The sequence below is a fragment of the Acromyrmex echinatior genome, chromosome 12 (genome assembly GCF_024713525.1).
Source record: "Acromyrmex echinatior isolate Ae372 chromosome 12, ASM2471352v2, whole genome shotgun sequence".
In the NCBI taxonomy this organism is placed as follows: Eukaryota; Metazoa; Arthropoda; class Insecta; order Hymenoptera; family Formicidae; genus Acromyrmex; species Acromyrmex echinatior.
Genome location: NC_141863.1, coordinates 9,999,580 through 10,017,668, shown reverse-complemented (window position 1 = coordinate 10,017,668; position 18,089 = coordinate 9,999,580). Strand labels below are relative to the sequence as shown.

The 18,089-nt window shown below is 32.3% G+C and overlaps 1 protein-coding gene and 1 long non-coding RNA gene across 7 annotated transcripts in view; one reads left to right on the top strand and one right to left on the bottom strand.

Annotated features, from left to right (window-relative positions):
• Positions 1–13,973: 13,973 nt before the first annotated feature.
• The window catches only part of BORCS6 (BLOC-1 related complex subunit 6), a 142,217-nt gene continuing 138,101 nt past the window's right edge, over positions 13,974–18,089 (top strand). For 2 of the 6 annotated variants that reach the window (XM_087412105.1, XM_087412104.1), the window contains exon 1: positions 13,974–14,392. Coding sequence is in view for 4 of the 6 variants with exons in the window: in XM_087412101.1 (XP_087268227.1) it covers positions 14,306–14,392 (87 nt within the window). In the remaining 2 variants the exon portion in view is untranslated. The remainder of the gene's footprint in view (positions 14,393–18,089) is intronic. The other 4 variants (XM_087412101.1, XM_087412102.1, XM_087412106.1 and 1 more) reach the window with 4 other exon arrangements.
• The window catches only part of LOC147907857 (uncharacterized), a 60,766-nt gene continuing 57,496 nt past the window's right edge, over positions 14,820–18,089 (bottom strand). The window contains exon 2 of the long non-coding RNA XR_015547002.1: positions 14,820–17,430. This is a non-coding gene — a long non-coding RNA (uncharacterized LOC147907857). The remainder of the gene's footprint in view (positions 17,431–18,089) is intronic.

The following is an 18,089-nucleotide window of genomic DNA, read 5'->3' as shown; positions in this document are numbered from 1 at the left end:
TCTCAGCTATATATTTTAGTATTTTTATTATTATTATTAAATCCTCACTTCTAACAAGCTATGCTTTAATAACGTTTATTATTTCCAAATCTGTGCAGTTCTGAATATTTTTGTTAAATCATACAGTGTCATCTTAAAATATATTAGATATCATATTAGATTTATTATTGTACATAAATGCTGCTTTATTATGTATATTTTATATTATTAATATTTTAACTGTTTTATACGATTTTAGACATTTTGCTCATTGGGTAACTAAAAAAGATATTGAAAAAATTACAAAATGGTAGAGGACTCAGTTTTTTATAGAAATAACACTATATGATTAATAGGGCGTTATTTCAGTTTTATAACCTGTATATGTACATATACATACATATACACATATATAGGGTGTTCTGAAATTCGAATCAAAGTATTATATAGCAAGAAAGATCTCGAAAAATTAAGTTAAAAAGTTATTTGTAAATTTTTATTTTAAGCAGAAATTTTTGAAATATCAGGATTCAAATATAACGAGTTACAGCCTATATTTAGATGATCACTTAAATTAGTGAGTGCGCTGAAATATACGCTTACTTACTCTATAATACATATTACCGCATATGCAACTCATCGGCAGGTAGCCCTCTAAGCATAGTCTGTAATTAAACCTTTATTACAAAAATTACTGTTAAAAATAAATAATTACAAGTAACTTTTTCACTTAATCTTTCGAGAACTTTCTTGCTGTAGTACGTAGGCTGCTGGCAAAGTTTCTGCAAACAATATGAAAAAAAACATGTAAAATTCGGTAAATGGCTTTATTGTTTTTAGTAGTATTGTTTTTAGAAGTATTCGCCTTTAAGATCGACATTTTTGCATACGCTCGAACCAATTTTCAAAGCATTTTTTCCACTCTGAAACTGTAACCTCAGAAATCAGTGTACAAAATGTTTCAACAGCTGCTTCAGGCACTGGCGACTCAAATCGCTCACCACGCATCTTCTTTTTAATGTTTGGGAACAAAAAGAAATCATAGGTGATAAATAAGATGAATATGAACAATAAGTCATCAATGCGACATTTTTACTGGATAAAAAATCAACAGTTTGACGTGCTGTGTGACAGCTGGCATTGTTATGATGAAGGATGATGTGATGATTTCGGTTTGTTCTACGCAATTCATTTATGATTTCTGGCAAACAAATTGTTGTATACTAATCTGTATTTACAGTCCTTCGATCCTCTAAAGTCACGATTGCCACATGTCCGGTATAACTGAAGAGACAAGCAACCATTTGCTTGGCAGCACTGCGTGAACAAACAACTTTGGTTGGTTTCGATTCATTTTGAAATACCCCAACAGTGGATTGTTGTTTACTTTCGGGCTCATACGAATCCATAGATCCATGTTTCCCCAGTAACGATATTGTAGACCAAATTTGATCGACCTCGGTTGAATTTCTTGAGCATTTCTTTGCTCCATTTAACACGAGCCTGTTTTTGAGCTTCGGTCAAATTGTGTGGGATCCAACGATTGCAAAGTTTCCGTACGCTCATGCAAGTAATCATGCAAAAGCGTATGTATTGCTCATGTCAATGCCTAAGGATGCCTGAATCTCGCAGTATGTTATATGCTGGTCTCGCTCAATCATTTTACGCACAGCATCAACATTAGTGGCAACAACAGACGTGGATGGACGACCTTCACGGAATTCGTTACAAAGAAAGGTTCACGCTGGAATTCGACAAACCAATTTTAAACAGTCCTTGGATGGTGCTTCATCCCCAAAAGCCAAATGAAGTCGATCGATGCATTGTTTCGGAATTAGATTATATTTGAAAAAATCATTGCCCGAAAATTTTTACGCGAAATTTCCACAAAAGTAACTTCTTTTAAAATACTATGCAAACAAAACTAGTTGGCTTGGGTACAAACTGAACTATCAATTGAATTATAAGTTAAAAACGTCTAATTTTACGGATGTGATAGTAGCAGAACATTGGCGCCACTGGAAGTATTAGATTGCAGAAACTTTTCCAGCAGCCTACATATTCTGATTCGCGACACCCTGTATAACTGTATGTACATTAAATTAATTTTTATACGGTTACATGCACATACAATATTATTTATCTATTATATTAAAATAATAAATAAATAATATCATAATATTAGGTGTAGTAAAAAGAAATCCATTATTTTCCCAATAGATAGCTTTAGTAATCTGTATCACGCGCGTGATATCCACGTCTGTTGTTGCCACTAATGTTGATGCTGTGCGTAAAATGATTGAGCGAGACCAGCATATAACATACTGCGAGATTCAGGCATCCTTAGGCATTGACATGAGCAATACATACGCTTTTGCATGATTACTTGCATGAGCGTACGGAAACTTTGCAATCGTTGGATCCCACACAATTTGACCGAAGCTCAAAAACAGGCTCGTGTTAAATGGAGCAAAGAAATGCTCAAGAAATTCAACCGAGGTCGATCAAATTTGGTCTACAATATCGTTACTGGGGAAACATGGATCTATGGATTCGTATGAGCCCGAAAGTAAACAACAATCCACTGTTGGGGTATTTCAAAATGAATCGAAACCAACCAAAGTTGTTTGTTCACGCAGTGCTGCCAAGCAAATGGTTGCTTGTCTCTTCAGTTATACCGGACATGTGGCAATCGTGACTTTAGAGGATCGAAGGACTGTAAATACAGATTAGTATACAACAATTTGTTTGCCAGAAATCATAAATGAATTGCGTAGAACAAACCGAAATCATCACATCATCCTTCATCATAACAATGCCAGCTGTCACACAGCACGTCAAACTGTTGATTTTTTATCCAGTAAAAATGTCGCATTGATGACTTATTGTTCATATTCATCTTATTTATCACCTATGATTTCTTTTTGTTCCCAAACATTAAAAAGAAGATGCGTGGTGAGCGATTTGAGTCGCCAGTGCCTGAAGCAGCTGTTGAAACATTTTGTACACTGATTTCTGAGGTTACAGTTTCAGAGTGGAAAAAATGCTTTGAAAATTGGTTCGAGCGTATGCAAAAATGTCGATCTTAAAGGCGAATACTTCTAAAAACAATACTACTAAAAACAATAAAGCCATTTACCGAATTTTACATGTTTTTTTTCATATTGTTTGCAGAAACTTTGCCAGCAGCCTACGTACTACAGCAAGAAAGTTCTCGAAAGATTAAGTGAAAAAGTTACTTGTAATTATTTATTTTTAACAGTAATTTTTGTAATAAAGGTTTAATTACAGACTATGCTTAGAGGGCTACCTGCCGATGAGTTGCATATGCGGTAATATGTATTATAGAGTAAGTAAGCGTATATTTCAGCGCACTCACTAATTTAAGTGATCATCTAAATATAGGCTGTAACTCGTTATATTTGAATCCTGATATTTCAAAAATTTCTGCTTAAAATAAAAATTTACAAATAACTTTTTAACTTAATTTTTCGAGATCTTTCTTGCTATATAATACTTTGATTCGAATTTCAGAACACCCTATATATGTGTATATGTATGTATATGTACATATACAGGTTATAAAACTGAAATAACGCCCTATTAATCATATAGTGTTATTTCTATAAAAAACTGAGTCCTCTACCATTTTGTAATTTTTTCAATATCTTTTTTAGTTACCCAATGAGCAAAATGTCTAAAATCGTATAAAACAGTTAAAATATTAATAATATAAAATATACATAATAAAGCAGCATTTATGTACAATAATAAATCTAATATGATATCTAATATATTTTAAGATGACACTGTATGATTTAACAAAAATATTCAGAACTGCACAGATTTGGAAATAATAAACGTTATTAAAGCATAGCTTGTTAGAAGTGAGGATTTAATAATAATAATAAAAATACTAAAATATATAGCTGAGAAAATATAAATACCTAATAATAAAGAAAATCTGTACAAGGCCCGCAGCGTGAAAATTAATTCACAAATCTTTGTGAAAGGAAATTTGCATTGAAAGTGACTCGATTAAAATCCAGACGATTGTAATAAATTACTCCATTGATATTAGTGTGTCAGTTATTTAACTTTGAACTGTAATGTTAAAAAATACACCAAAGGTTACGTCAGTTTGACAGACCACTGTCATATTTCTGCTAATTTTGTAAGTCCTTAAAATGAAGAATGTACGCTATGTGTAGTATGTACGTACGTGCATACGTTTTACATACGCGTGACGCGATGTTTAATCATACTCGGGTCAATTTCAGACATCTTGTCGACGTTCATATGGTTCTATTCGTTGAACACGATACATGGCGGTATCGTTCGACGACTGTTGGTTCAAAGAAAAAGAAAAGAAATACGAAAAGATCTCGATTTAGAAATTGAAGTTGAGGTTTCCGAGGTTCTGAACTCAGTGTGTATAGTTAAGATTAAAAGTGGTGCGATAGACATTCGATAACGGTTCGATAGATGTTTGACATTAATTCGAAAGATGTTTTTGACAGTGATTCGATAGACGATGGTTTAGTATCTGTTTGATAATTGTCATAAATGTTTTGATTGTAGTTCACTAATACTATCAACATGTGTTAGTGGGTACACGATATAATAGTAAAGCATTTTTCGGTTGATAATTTAAGTTTAACAGATGAAAGTGCATAAATTCTTCTCGGTGAAACATCGATGTACGGCAGTTGTGACCACGTTAGATACGATTTTGCATAAGTGTAATATAAAAATTATTTTCTACGGAAAATCGATGAATCTCAACATGTTTTGCGGTAAGATTACTCTGTTGGATACGTAGAAACACAATTTTGTAGTTTCGCATAAATCAAGCGTGCCGACTTCAATAATACTTGTCGCCAATGATTATAAATAAGTGAACATCCGTTTGATCAACAACTAATGAATCGTGATCAACAACTAATGAATATCGTTTTTTAGGGAACATGTATGAACACAAAATTGTAATACATAATTTTATAATACCACTGTAGATTCCATCCATGATTGCGTTTCAAGACTGAAAAGGACTTTATTGCGTGGCTTGTAGAATTGTCTATGTACGTATGTATATAAATTCAAACCGAAATATTTAGGGAATAAGATCAGCTTCGATCGAATATAGGATTTTTTTTACTTAATTGATGAAATTAAAATTTATTGATGCTGTCGTGTATGTCAAGGGACGCGAGAAACGAACGTGGCTGCGGAACTTGCTTCTGGATGATGAGCGAGAACGCATGTACATTGAGACCCTGGATGCAGTTTACGACAGAACACACGGAATCTTTATCTAATCTAGATGTTACTAATATTATATTGATGTGGACAACATGTTAAGAATTGCACGTTACAAAATGTATTGAAAATATATAACTGGTGGTTGCAAAAGAATTTTTTAAATAAAAATACGTTAATGTATTTATTATGTATTTCTTTTCCCTTCCTTTGTAATGTATAAACGTATGTATAAACGTACGTATGTGCGTATAAACGTATGTATAAACGTATGTACGTATGTATAAACGTATGTATAAACGTATGTACGTATGTATAAACGTATGTATGTATAAACGTATGTATGTATGTATGTACGTATATATAAACGTATGTACGTATGTATAAACGTATGTATAAACGTAGGTACGTATGTACGTATGTATGTACGTATGTACGTGTATAAACGTATGTATAAACGTATGTATAAACGTATGTACGTATGTATAAACGTATGTATAAATGTAGGTACATATGTACGTATGTATGTACGTATGTACGTGTATAAACGTATGTATAAACATATGTATGTGTGTATAAACGTATGTATAAACGTATGTACGTATGTATAAACGTATGTATAAACGTATGTATAAACGTATGTACGTATGTATAAACGTATGTATAAACGTATGTACGTATGTACATATGTATGTACGTATGTACGTATGTACGTGTGTATAAACGTATGTATAAATGTATGTATAAATTCGTGACAAAGAAAATATGTAGAAAGACTTGATAAAACGTGTCGCAACATGTTCGAAATTCTTGGAAAGAGGGGGGTGGGGGGAGGACCTGTCTTCTCTTATCGATTCCAGAAGTATTACCATTTATACGGATGCAATCAGTTTACGATACCCGCTTGTACGAAAAAATGCTGAAAAAATGTATGCTAAAGAGAGCAATGCATCGTACGATTTGAAGAAGGAATATAACATGTAAGTTTCAACGTTCTATACACAAAAGAAACGTTTTTTAACATTATGTATGTACACAGTACGGAGCATCGTGCGGTGCGTTTACTGAGCAGACGTTACGATCTGACGAATACGGGCTACAAATTTTTGGAAATTGGAATCAACGTTGGCCCACCGAGTTACGTGGAGATCGTCCTTGGAGATCATCGCGGACACGAATTATCGCTATCTCTCGAAACGTGGAAGAGCCTCTACGAGCAGCGAGGAAATATTTACAAGCTGTTTCGAAACGAATACAAGGATAATTTTATAAGCGTTGGACCGCTAATCGTCAGTGTTTTCATGTTGAACTATGCTACGATCATACGTCTCGATTCTTCATCCGTACGCATTATGATGACCGAAACGACGCTACGCCGTATGTTTGACTTTAACGGGTGTATCGATGTAATGTTCGAATGATTAGCTCGACTCGTCGATACGGTAGATACCAAGTATACGCGATTCTCCAACATCGCATCTGAGAACATTATATGTGATAGCGACATCTTCAATGGACAGCAGCTCATTGATTGTGAATTATTAGCTTCAGTTTTTAATAAGTATGAAAACCGGTGTAATAAGATGTAAATAAAACATTTTTTGTTCGCCTTATTTCATGTGTCTTTTACTTCCCATCCTTTGCCTCGACGCGCCAGGAAAAACCATAAAAATTGAAAAACTGTATCATACAAAAGAAACTCGTACTCTATTAATTCTTCCATCCTTTCTTCACTCATAGCACGCGCGCTCTATCTTTCTCTAACATGCAAGCCTTTATTATCGATGCATTTTTAAAGAAAAATATGTCATGGTCAAATTCAAACCTTTATTATCAATGCATTTTTAAAGAAAAACATGGTCAAATTTTGATAACAAAAAAAGGAGCCCCTATTGTGTAGGAATCCTATTGTGTAGGAGCCTAGACCTTTCCCCCTCTTTCCCCCGCGTTAGGTATCCCACGCGTCAACAAGTACTTCCCCGCACCCCGCATTCCCCTCTAGCCATGGCTTAGAACCCGCCTTATATACCTACTCTAATAAACAACGAAGATGGAATAACAGAAATAGCGATAATGTCTTCTCGAACGCATTCGTCAATTTCAATTTCTATTTAAAAGTTTTGTTTGTGAAAATAATTTCAATATCAGGAGAGTGGCTTTTTATCTCAACACATAAATAAAAGCACGTGTAACGAGATAAAAAGCAAATATTTTACAGTATAAACTAAATTAAACTTTAAATTAATTAATCTACATTTGGGTATGTAATGTATGAGGAAATTATTATTAAATTAGTAAATTATTGAAATAGGTTTTAATTAAAAATATTTTTTGCATTAATGCTTTAAACATTATTTAATCTTAAAATTTTATTACTTTATATATGTGTATAATATATTTATTTATATTTTTATATCAAAATTAAGGAGAAAACCATAGAAAGAGAGAGTAATTTTATTATTATTTTAATATTATTTTTCATTAAAAAATGTGTGTGTGTGTGTGTGTGTTTGTACCTGCGTATCTAAAAATCATTAAGTTTTTGTAAAGACAAATAAAGAATTTTTAAAATATCAATATTTTAATATATTTTAATATACGAGGGGTATCCAGAAAATAAGTTCCGTTTGTATTATACGTTTAGTAAGGTCGATGTATGAGCGAGCTGGCAACACAGCATTGAAGAGGGGAAGCTACCGAATAGAATGAGCGGTGTTCGGCGTCAGTAGCTCGTGAAACACGGTCAGGAGAGGTTATCAAAATGGAGTCCTCCACTTCGCGTCCCGCCACCTCCATTCCGATTCCTTCTCGAGTTGTTTTGCGCGGCATCATTCAGTTTCTTTTTGCTCAAGATTTTAAATCCCTTTGGTGTGTCCCTTCTTCACGACAATGCTCGGCCGCACGTCGCTGCTTCAACAACTGCACTTTTGAATCAGTTTAGTTGGGATGTTTTGACCCACCCACCGTATAGCCCGGATCTAGCACCATCGGACTACCATCTTTTTACGAAACTGAAGGAGTCCTTGGCCGGAAAACGCTTCCAAAGCGACGAGGAAGTTCAGACAGCTGTAACTAACTGGACTAAAGAACTGGCGGGAAGTTTCTATGCAGAAGGGATTTCGAAGCTTGTTTCCAGATATACAAAATGTATTGAGATTGACGGGAATTATGTAGAAAAAGACTAGAAGTTGTCAAGTATTATCCATGTAAATTTTAGATTTTTTCAATAAAAACTTTATTTGTAAAAAAAAACGGAACTTATTTTCTGGATACCCCTCGTATTAATATTTTAATATTTGGAGGAGATCATGGCCATGAAAAAGTAATTTATTTGCTATAGAAGGATCTGAAATGTCCATTTATTCTTTTAAAATAATCATTTAATACTCTATAATTATAATTTCCTTTAAAGCTCGATTATACGCTATTGTGCTTAATTGCTTGAAAATATTAATATTAAATCATACTGCTACTATTAATTTATTACAAGAAACATTAATTTGTTCATAAAATATTTTTTTGTACATATGTATTTACAATGTATGTTTAGTTATAAAATAACATTTACATATACGCAAATATGTGCATATATAATACAAAAATTCACAATTCGCAGTGACGCCTATTAGCCTTGTTCCTTATTGTTTTTTGTTACAAATGTCAGAAAAGATTTTCAGACCAAATCTTGAATAGATACACGGTGTGACATAGTATATCACTACATCCTTGTTATTCGACAGGAATAACATGAACACTATCTTGCACTGTGTCACTTGTAGGAAGACACACAACGCTTTATTGCAATGCAAAATATAAAAATAAGGACTAGAATTATTATATTGAAAAGAAACTGAGCATTCCATCTGATAAATTTATTTTCAAATTTATTGTAAAATTCATATTATCTCTCTCTCTCTCTCTCTCTCTCTCTCCCTCCTTTTCTCTTCTACTTATTTTCTCTTCTACTAAGACTCTAAGAGTTTTAAATTTGGAATTACTCTGACACGAAGCATTTTTATTGTTTGATCTATTTGAATATAATCTTTTCATAGAATTTGTTATTAAATTGAATTTTCTATAATTAATTTATTTTTTATATGTATACATAGATATACTTCAGGACATTCAATTTTGTCTAAGATATATCAATCATTTGACTTTATATAACATAATTATAAAAACTTGAACTCATGATTCCATTTTTTTTGCATTTGAACAAAGATGTAGTTTTAGTTTGAATTTTTTATTACTTACTGACACAATGAAGATTTAATTTATTTATCATATTTATTTATATTGTGTCCAACCTCTGATATGATTTCAGTAATTTTATTTATATTCATTCTAACGTTTGACTATATTTTGTTCTTGTTTGATTATATTTTGGTTGTTGGTTTAAAACTTTTAAAATGCACGTATAAATTCAATAATTATATAATATAAAAATATGTTCGCCCTAATATGTTTATTAATAACTTTATTTTAGAAAAAATATGTGAACCAAAAATGAAAAAAACATAGGATTTGAACTTGGGATCTCCAGTTTACTGACTTCGCGCGCATGACTACGCAGAGTTCTTACCTATTTTGTTTATGAACGTGATATATAACGCGCATGGAAAATTGTAAATAATTAATATCTCGTAAATTATCGCGTTTTAAAATCAATTTTGCTATTCTTAATGAAAAAAGTATATGATTACTAAAATTTATTAAAATATATTATCTCTTATATATTATCTCGAATGTCTTATAGTCCTTATACTGATATACATCGAGCGGCCGAGATCGCTGAGAAAGCATTTTCGGTCTTCGTTTGTACAGCAACCAGAGCGAGAACGTCGAGCTCTCGCTCTCTTTCGCTATCTCATTCGCTCTCGACAAGAATCATATTAGTGTTCGTACGTATATGAATACACAACCACATAAGAAGATGGATTATAATATATTGGGTCATCTAAAAAGTATTCGCGGTTTTTTGTCACTAGATGTGTGTTGATGGTCATATATCTAGTGACAAAGTACCGCGGATACTTTTTAGATGACCCAATATTATCTGAAGTTGGCAGCTCTAATCCAGAGCTTCAAGATCCTATCACGTGAGGTCTCAAATTGGACTTGGCCCGTCACTCCTGTCGACCCTTATGTCTTCGATACATCAGCGCGAGTTCGTCGCGCGCGATATCCAATGAGCGTACAGCTTTACCGATATTCTCATTCTATATTGTTATTGGATATCGTGTGTCGTGCGCGACTAACATCGCGCTGGTGTGCTGAAGCTATTAATCCGTACAAATTAAAATCATGTTACCTAGGAGTTTTTGTTAGTACCAACATTTTCCAGTCTAGTTTTTCGGGAAAATGTCATGTAACCATTTTCTCTGCATCCATTTATCTATCTCTCATTTTTCTTTTGTTATCCTCACCACCGCCATCGGTAGTCTACGGTAATTATATAGTTTAGCACCAATCACTTCGAAAATCGATAAAATTAGGCTTATTTGACACATTTTTGAAATAAAAGAATCTAACAGAAAAAAGTGTCGCTCTGCCCCACGAACCAAGATATTAAGAATTAAAGATAACTACTATTGAGAGGTTAGGAAATCTTTCACAGAGACAAAATTAGATCTATAATTGTATCGTTCCACATGGGTTTCGATTTTTCACGCAAAGCGATTCTCACCCCCGACTCTCCCCCCTCTCTCCCTGCAAAAAGATGCACGATTTCTATAATTGTACTGTTGTTGTTGAGATTAAAAAATCTGTCATGTAGATAGTGTATAGACTGGTGCTTATTGGCTATGCTGCCTCGAACAAAAAACATCTGTAAAAAATTTACTAGATATTGGGTCATCTAAAAAATATCCGCGGTTTTTTGTCACTAGATGTGTGTTGATGGTCATATATCTAGTGACAAAGTACCGCGGATACTTTTTAGATGACCCAATATATACATAACAGAGATACCAACAGCGTCAGGGCTGTATGATTCAGTGACAGAACAATAGGCTACCAAATTGGATTAAAGAACAGACCTGGGATCGAGACGAGAAGCACCCTAATATTTTTCTCTGTTGTCGTCAATTGTTTACACATCTTACCTGCTTGGCCTAACCACCTAGTAGCACAGTATAAATACATACAGTATGGACACTGAACTTTTTGTGTAGTCTCTAATTTTTAGTGCGCATGCGTCGATTTCCAACCAGGAATATGGCTGCTTTCATTAAATTGAAATTGCAAGTTAGATTAGGTTAGCTGAATCTCCTTCCATAAAATATAATTAATAAAATTAAGTATATAAAAAATTAAATCAAATTTTTTCGGAGACGCTATATTGTGTAAATCGTTGTATACGATAAAGTATTCTCATAATAAAGTATGCATTTGTGTGTGTGTGCGTGCGTGCGTGCGTGCGTGTATGTGCGTATATTAAATTATAACTTCATATTTAATTACAATTTTTATGCAACATATTATTTTTTCACATATAATTATTCAATTACAATTTTTATATAGTATTTAATCAATTAGTATTTTTAATTTAATTATATTTTAATTTACTGTTTAATATTATTATTATTATTAATGTAAATATTATCTTTATGTAATAAGTTCGTTAACATTATATTGTTATATAATTCTGATTAAAAAATATACTTGCTATAAACAATTTTTATGACACGACCGAATTACGTCTTTTTTTGTTTTTTTAGAAAAATCATTCTGCAGCTTTATAAAAACTCAAATTTATAAGCGTTTTTCCAATCCACAACATGACGGCGAGATATGACCTGGGACCTACTATATCAAAGCTGACGCTCAGTGTCCATAATGTATGTACTTATACTGTGCTAGAAATTGCAGCTTAGACAGTGTCCGCTCAGAATATTTCTAATGAAGACAGTAGTGTGTAAGAATAGATAGACAAAGACGGACAATCAATCAGTCGGCGCTTGTAACAAGTCTTTTTTCAAGATAACTTAAACTGATTCTACATTAGTTTCAAGCTGATTGCAAGTTTATTCCGTCAGCCAATATGAAGCATTGATTTCAAAATGCAAGCTTCAGATTACAATAAATTGCGATTGGTTTGCAACTAATGTAGAACTGGCTTAATAGTTCTCTATGTAGAAGTCGTAGATAGTTATGGAGTCTTAAGTCGTAGGAAACCAATCACAATCAAATATAAGGAGAATATTTGATTAAAATTGATCAGTTTCCTATGATTTAAGATTTCACGATTGTCTACGATTTTTCTATGACCCTTTACAGTTTTGTCTATCTAACGGACCGAAATTTGTGGTTATAGCGAAGCATACAACCAAAAAGTCGTAGACATTACCTATCGTATCATGGACATTGGCTACGTAGTTTAATGTTCACATTTTGTGAACATAATAAAGTAACGATTCAAAATAAAGAAACAGCTAAATCCCGGGCATGGCCGCTCTCAGGCTTCTCTCTGATAAGAGTCTGCGCATAATATAATATATTAAATATTAGGAACAGGAATAAATATTAAGATTTTAACCTGTCAGATATCAGTTACATCAGTTTCTGATAGGTTGAAATCTTAATATTTGTTCCTATTCTTAAGGCTCCTTTTTCATGCTGACACTTGATGCTCATTTTCAGCGTCAAAACAAGTCACATGATCAAAATTGATGTTTGGTATTCGTCAATTTTGATTGACCTGTTTGAATCGAGCATCGAGCGTCAGCATGAAAATGCAGACTAATGGCTCCTGGAAACGCTTATTGCGTGGTAAAATGAGACATGGTAATCAATGAACACATTAGGAGCTGTAAGCTTATTGGTTACCGCATCAAATTTTGCCGCGCAGCAAGTGTTTCCGCGTCCTGATTGGTTGCTTTAATGACGTATTCTGTATTCCGCAGTTCTATTCCGGACTATGTAATTTCATCCTTAAGGTGAAATCACATGGTGCGGAAAAGAACTGCGGAATAGAGAATGCGTCGTTGAAACAACCAATCAGCGTTATTCCGCAAGTTTTCTGTGCTATGTTTACATGATGCATCAAAGATGTATCCAGCATGAATATAATTTAAAAATTATTAACTTCATATTAACAATTTGCTTATTAAAATGAAATATAATTTTTTTAATTTAAAAACAATTATCACTATTGTAGAATTTAATGTTTTACAATTAATATTTACAATCTCATAACAATTTTTTGATCTGTTTTAACGCATTTACAATCATTTTTTTTGCATTCGTGTGAACATAGCACACAAAACTGGCGTGATGGAAAAATGCGGAAAAGACCACGCTAAAATCGCACGTAATACATCATTGTTTTTATGATCTTGGTATCTATATTTATGCACTCAGATTTTGTCATTTTGTTTCATTCGTCTCGACATTCAATCATATCAATCATATCAATCAGCATCAAATTATTTTACTTACTTTGATTTTAAGCGAAACTTAAAACTTTTTGTCTCGTTTTAAAGCGAAAAGAGACAGGGACAGGAGAATTTTAAGCCTCTCACTTAAAATCAAAGTAACGTTGGTGCAATCGGGCCTTAGAGACTTAAGTTGTAGACATAAGTAACGCACAAGTTTTGGCATATAACGTACGATTTATTGCCGTCTCTTGGAGACACGGCAATAAGTTGCACGTTATACGTGAAAGCTTGTGCGTTACTTACGTCTACAATTTAAATCTAAGTAAGTGTTACAAGTTTTGTGCTCAGACCTATAGCTTAGAGTTATCTGGGCGTAATTTCTGAACGCAGGCTATGATCCACTTGATGTTACAAATGCTTCGAAGCATTTTTTGATTGGACAGTTAATAAAATTCTTTCTTCCGATTGGTCAATCAAAAATTTCGAAGCATTTGTAGCGTCAAGTGGACCGCATCCCTGCTCTATCTAATTCTCTTTTCGTGATTCAAGATTGATCGTTCGATGGAATTAGGTTAAGTTATTGGTTTTGTTTCGAACGGTTTGAAGTTTCGAGCGGTGTAGGTGTGTTCTAGTATTTTCTCGTAGCACGTTTTTGAAAATAGACTTCGACGACTAATCGCGTGACGAGGATGGAGTCAAACGAGATTGAGGTCTTCAAATCGGGACCGAGTATGCGAAGTGACAAGAATGCTGTCATCGATTACGACGAAGATAGAGTAAGATCAGAATTAATTGCCCGGGGAATTGAACGTTTACTGGTATTGCGTATTGTTTGTGTTGGAAATATAAAAGAAACTTGCGAATGAAGTTCAACAATTTATTTTTATTTAACGAGAACTTGACATATCGAAAAATCAAGAGCGAAGATAGATAAGAATATCACGGAAAAAAGAATTACATTTTATAAAAAACATTACAATAAATACAATTCTATTATAATTCTGTATGACATCTTTAATATTACTTTTGAAGTAATAATATAAATCGGTTGTTCCATCTTATGGTAAATTTTACCTATTGGGTAAGTAGCAAAACCCAATTACATGCATAGATTGCCAGATTTACCTAACAGGTAAAATTTATCAAAAGATGGAACAACCGGGCCTAAGATTCAAATAATAAAAAAATTTTTTAAATAAAAGGCTACGAGTCGCAATAGGATGGTATTTTTTAACAATTTAAAATCATTAAAATTTAATACATGTAAAATACAAACATTTAAGTTGTGGATACTTCGAAGATTGAAGGTTTTGTAGAATTGTTAAATTGTAAATTTATATATTGTATTATTATATATTGTACAACACTGAAGATGACCCGATAAGTGTTGAAATGTTTGTTTTTTACATGTATTAGGTTTTAATGATTTTTAATTGTTAACAACTATTATCCTGTTACAATTTGTAGCCTTTTATTAAAAAAAAATACTTTTGAAGCTTTCACGGGCTTTCTTCAAATGTGTCCAAGGATTTACGGATTATCGTCGTATCATGAACCATTGCTAATGCCAATATTGTCAACGTTTTGTATGTTCATTTCATCAGGGCTAGGAGTGTATTTAGTGAGTGCTTTTCAGCAAGGACACAGATACATACAGTCGTTTCATCTTTGTTTAATGTAGGCAAACAACAAAAATGTAATTCATTGTGTTACACTGTGTTCTTGCTTGAAAGCACTAAGTATCAATGCGCTCCTCGTCTTGATGAAGTGAACGGCAAGGTTCATAAAACATTAGAATTAGTAATGGATTACAACACGGCGATAATCCATAAACGCTTTGGTATCGTTAACATTGTTCCAATAATTTCAGCCTCGATATCAATTCTAATTCTTTAATTCACGTAATAATTGCTGTAGTGTACGATTTAAAGTACCAATCATTTTTATATTTGTTTATTTGAGGTATCTGGAAACTGATGTATCAGATTTTCGAAATTAAAATTATTATTTTCGAATTATTATCTAAATATGCTCATAGATGTTCAATACTATAACTCTATAAAGCTAGCAAGATTCAATCAAATCACATCTATCGGAATTTTTAGTATACATTTTGTACTAAATTGTACTATTAATGATAATTTTGTGCCATGTGACATTTAAAAACAAATCGTGGAACTGATAGTTTAACATTAAGTTGGCAGGACCAATTCAAAATAAAAGAATAAAGAAAAATAGTATAGTCAGAACTCAATAGGATTGAATTTGTATTATTTTTTGTACTACTAAAAACAATTCTATATTATATGTCATTTCCAAGAAAACAGTGGCTCTGCCAGTTTAATATCTAAGCTGATGACTATAAAAAAAAAACAACACAAAGGTAAAAATTAACACAACCAAATTTGTATCATTGAAAGCAAATTAATATTTTACATGTTTTCTCCTTAAAATGATTATTGTTATATACTTAAGCTATACGTTAGACCTCAATAATAAAACCTGTATGAACTTGACACTCGACTTTAAGAAAAAAATTTGTTTTAATGAGCATTAAGTTAAGCTAGATTTGTTGTTAGAAAGTTTTTTTTGTTTGTACTTTTTTGTTTATACTTCAAAAATATAAAGGAAAAAATGCTAGCACTCTATTTTAAGATATTTTAAATCTGCAAGTAGGTGTTGTTTTAGAATTGTTTGTACTCGTTTTAATTCGAAATAGCACCGAAATTTCAAATCCGGATTAAAAATATCTTGAGGAATAACTTCGTTAGCTCTTATCTACTTTGAAATTTGGGTATAATTGTAAGAAATAAGTTTATTTCATTAACAAACCGATCGATCATAGACATATGCTTTATTCATTTGTGGTTAAGGACTCACGAGATAGATGCCACATTAGGACGTCTTGTTACTCCATGCGAGATCATCTCCTTAAATTAGAATTATATTATTGTTTGTAACGTGCACGTCCTTTCTTCTCCGATTCGCTTCAATAAAGACATATTTTTCGAAGTACAAAGGTCCTTCATGCAACAAAAAAAACCTCAACAATAATCATCTTCTTAAAGGTACAAATGAAATAAAATAATAGCACAAACGAGTACGAGTAATATTGAATTAGATGGATACATTTCTCTTTCTCGGAAACAGTAATTAAGTTCCACCGAGGGTTAGAGTTGGTTGAAGTGTGGGAATTGACTAGTCACAATCGAGTATTACCCTCTTACAGTAGAATGAGAGGGGAATGCTCAACTGTGATTGGTCAGTTCTTGCACTCTGATCCAATTCTAACCCTCGGTGGAAACTTAAGGGGCTGATTCTGTAATTCTTAACGACAGTCATTGATGTCATTGTGCAGCTTTTTACTCTACATAATATCTATTTATATTATATATTATATTATATATTACATAATATCTTAGTCAGTAATGTCTCAAAGTGAGGTTTCCTCGAAGGATTCAAAATTAATTTTTGAAAAAATCCTTCGAGGAAAAAGCGAAAAGAAAGGTGGAACAACGCAAACCAAGCTTAATTTATTGCATGTTAAAATTTTGTTGCATATTAAAAATTTTTTTTAAGTCAAGTGTCACATAGGTGACCTAATAATGGTTCGGAGAATTTGAAAACAATAGGAAGTTTGCATAATTTTTAAAAAATATTACATTCTTTATACAATATATATATATTTTTTAATTGCAATTTTTTAAATAATTTTTTAACGCAAATTATGCAAGAAAATAATAAAATATTACGTTATTTGAAATGCCAAAGAGGGTTCGGATGCGATCGAGTCCTCCTGCGCTGTGACGTCACACTGTAACAACAAAACCAAAATTATTCAGTAAGAAAATTTATTTTTAAAGTAAAACACGTGCAAAACACGTGTTTTGTATCTTTGTGTAAAAGTACAACAATTAAAACACTGGAAAAATTTTTTTTATCGATAGTACAGATTTTTTTAAATTCCAAATTCGATAATAATGACATCTTTCATTTCTTTCTTATATTTATTATATGTCGTTGTATCTCAAACCGAGTCTTTGCTTAGCATTCGTATACACATCATTTGTAGATTGATATAAATTTTTCTTTTAAAGCTTTTAATCTTTACAAGGCAAGGTTTACAACTGTCCGAAAAAGATTTGATTCTCCATGAGATATGTTGTTAAACAAGAAAATTTAAGAGACACGTTATTTTTTTATACGCTAACTCATGTTTAAGGAGTGAAACACCTCTTAAAAAAACGGTATTTTTCTTTTAAGGCGAATATCGTCGGAAGTATAAAAGAGAGAAAAAAATTTTTTAAACAAAAATTGTACGTTTTTCAAGAGTACTTCAAAGGTATAGACAAAAAAATTTTATTTATTTTTTGTTTAACAAAATATCCCGACCACTCATAATTTTCTTAAATTTTCAAATTTTTTTTACTAAGATTATTTTTTACGAATTTAACCATGTATAAGTTATATTAT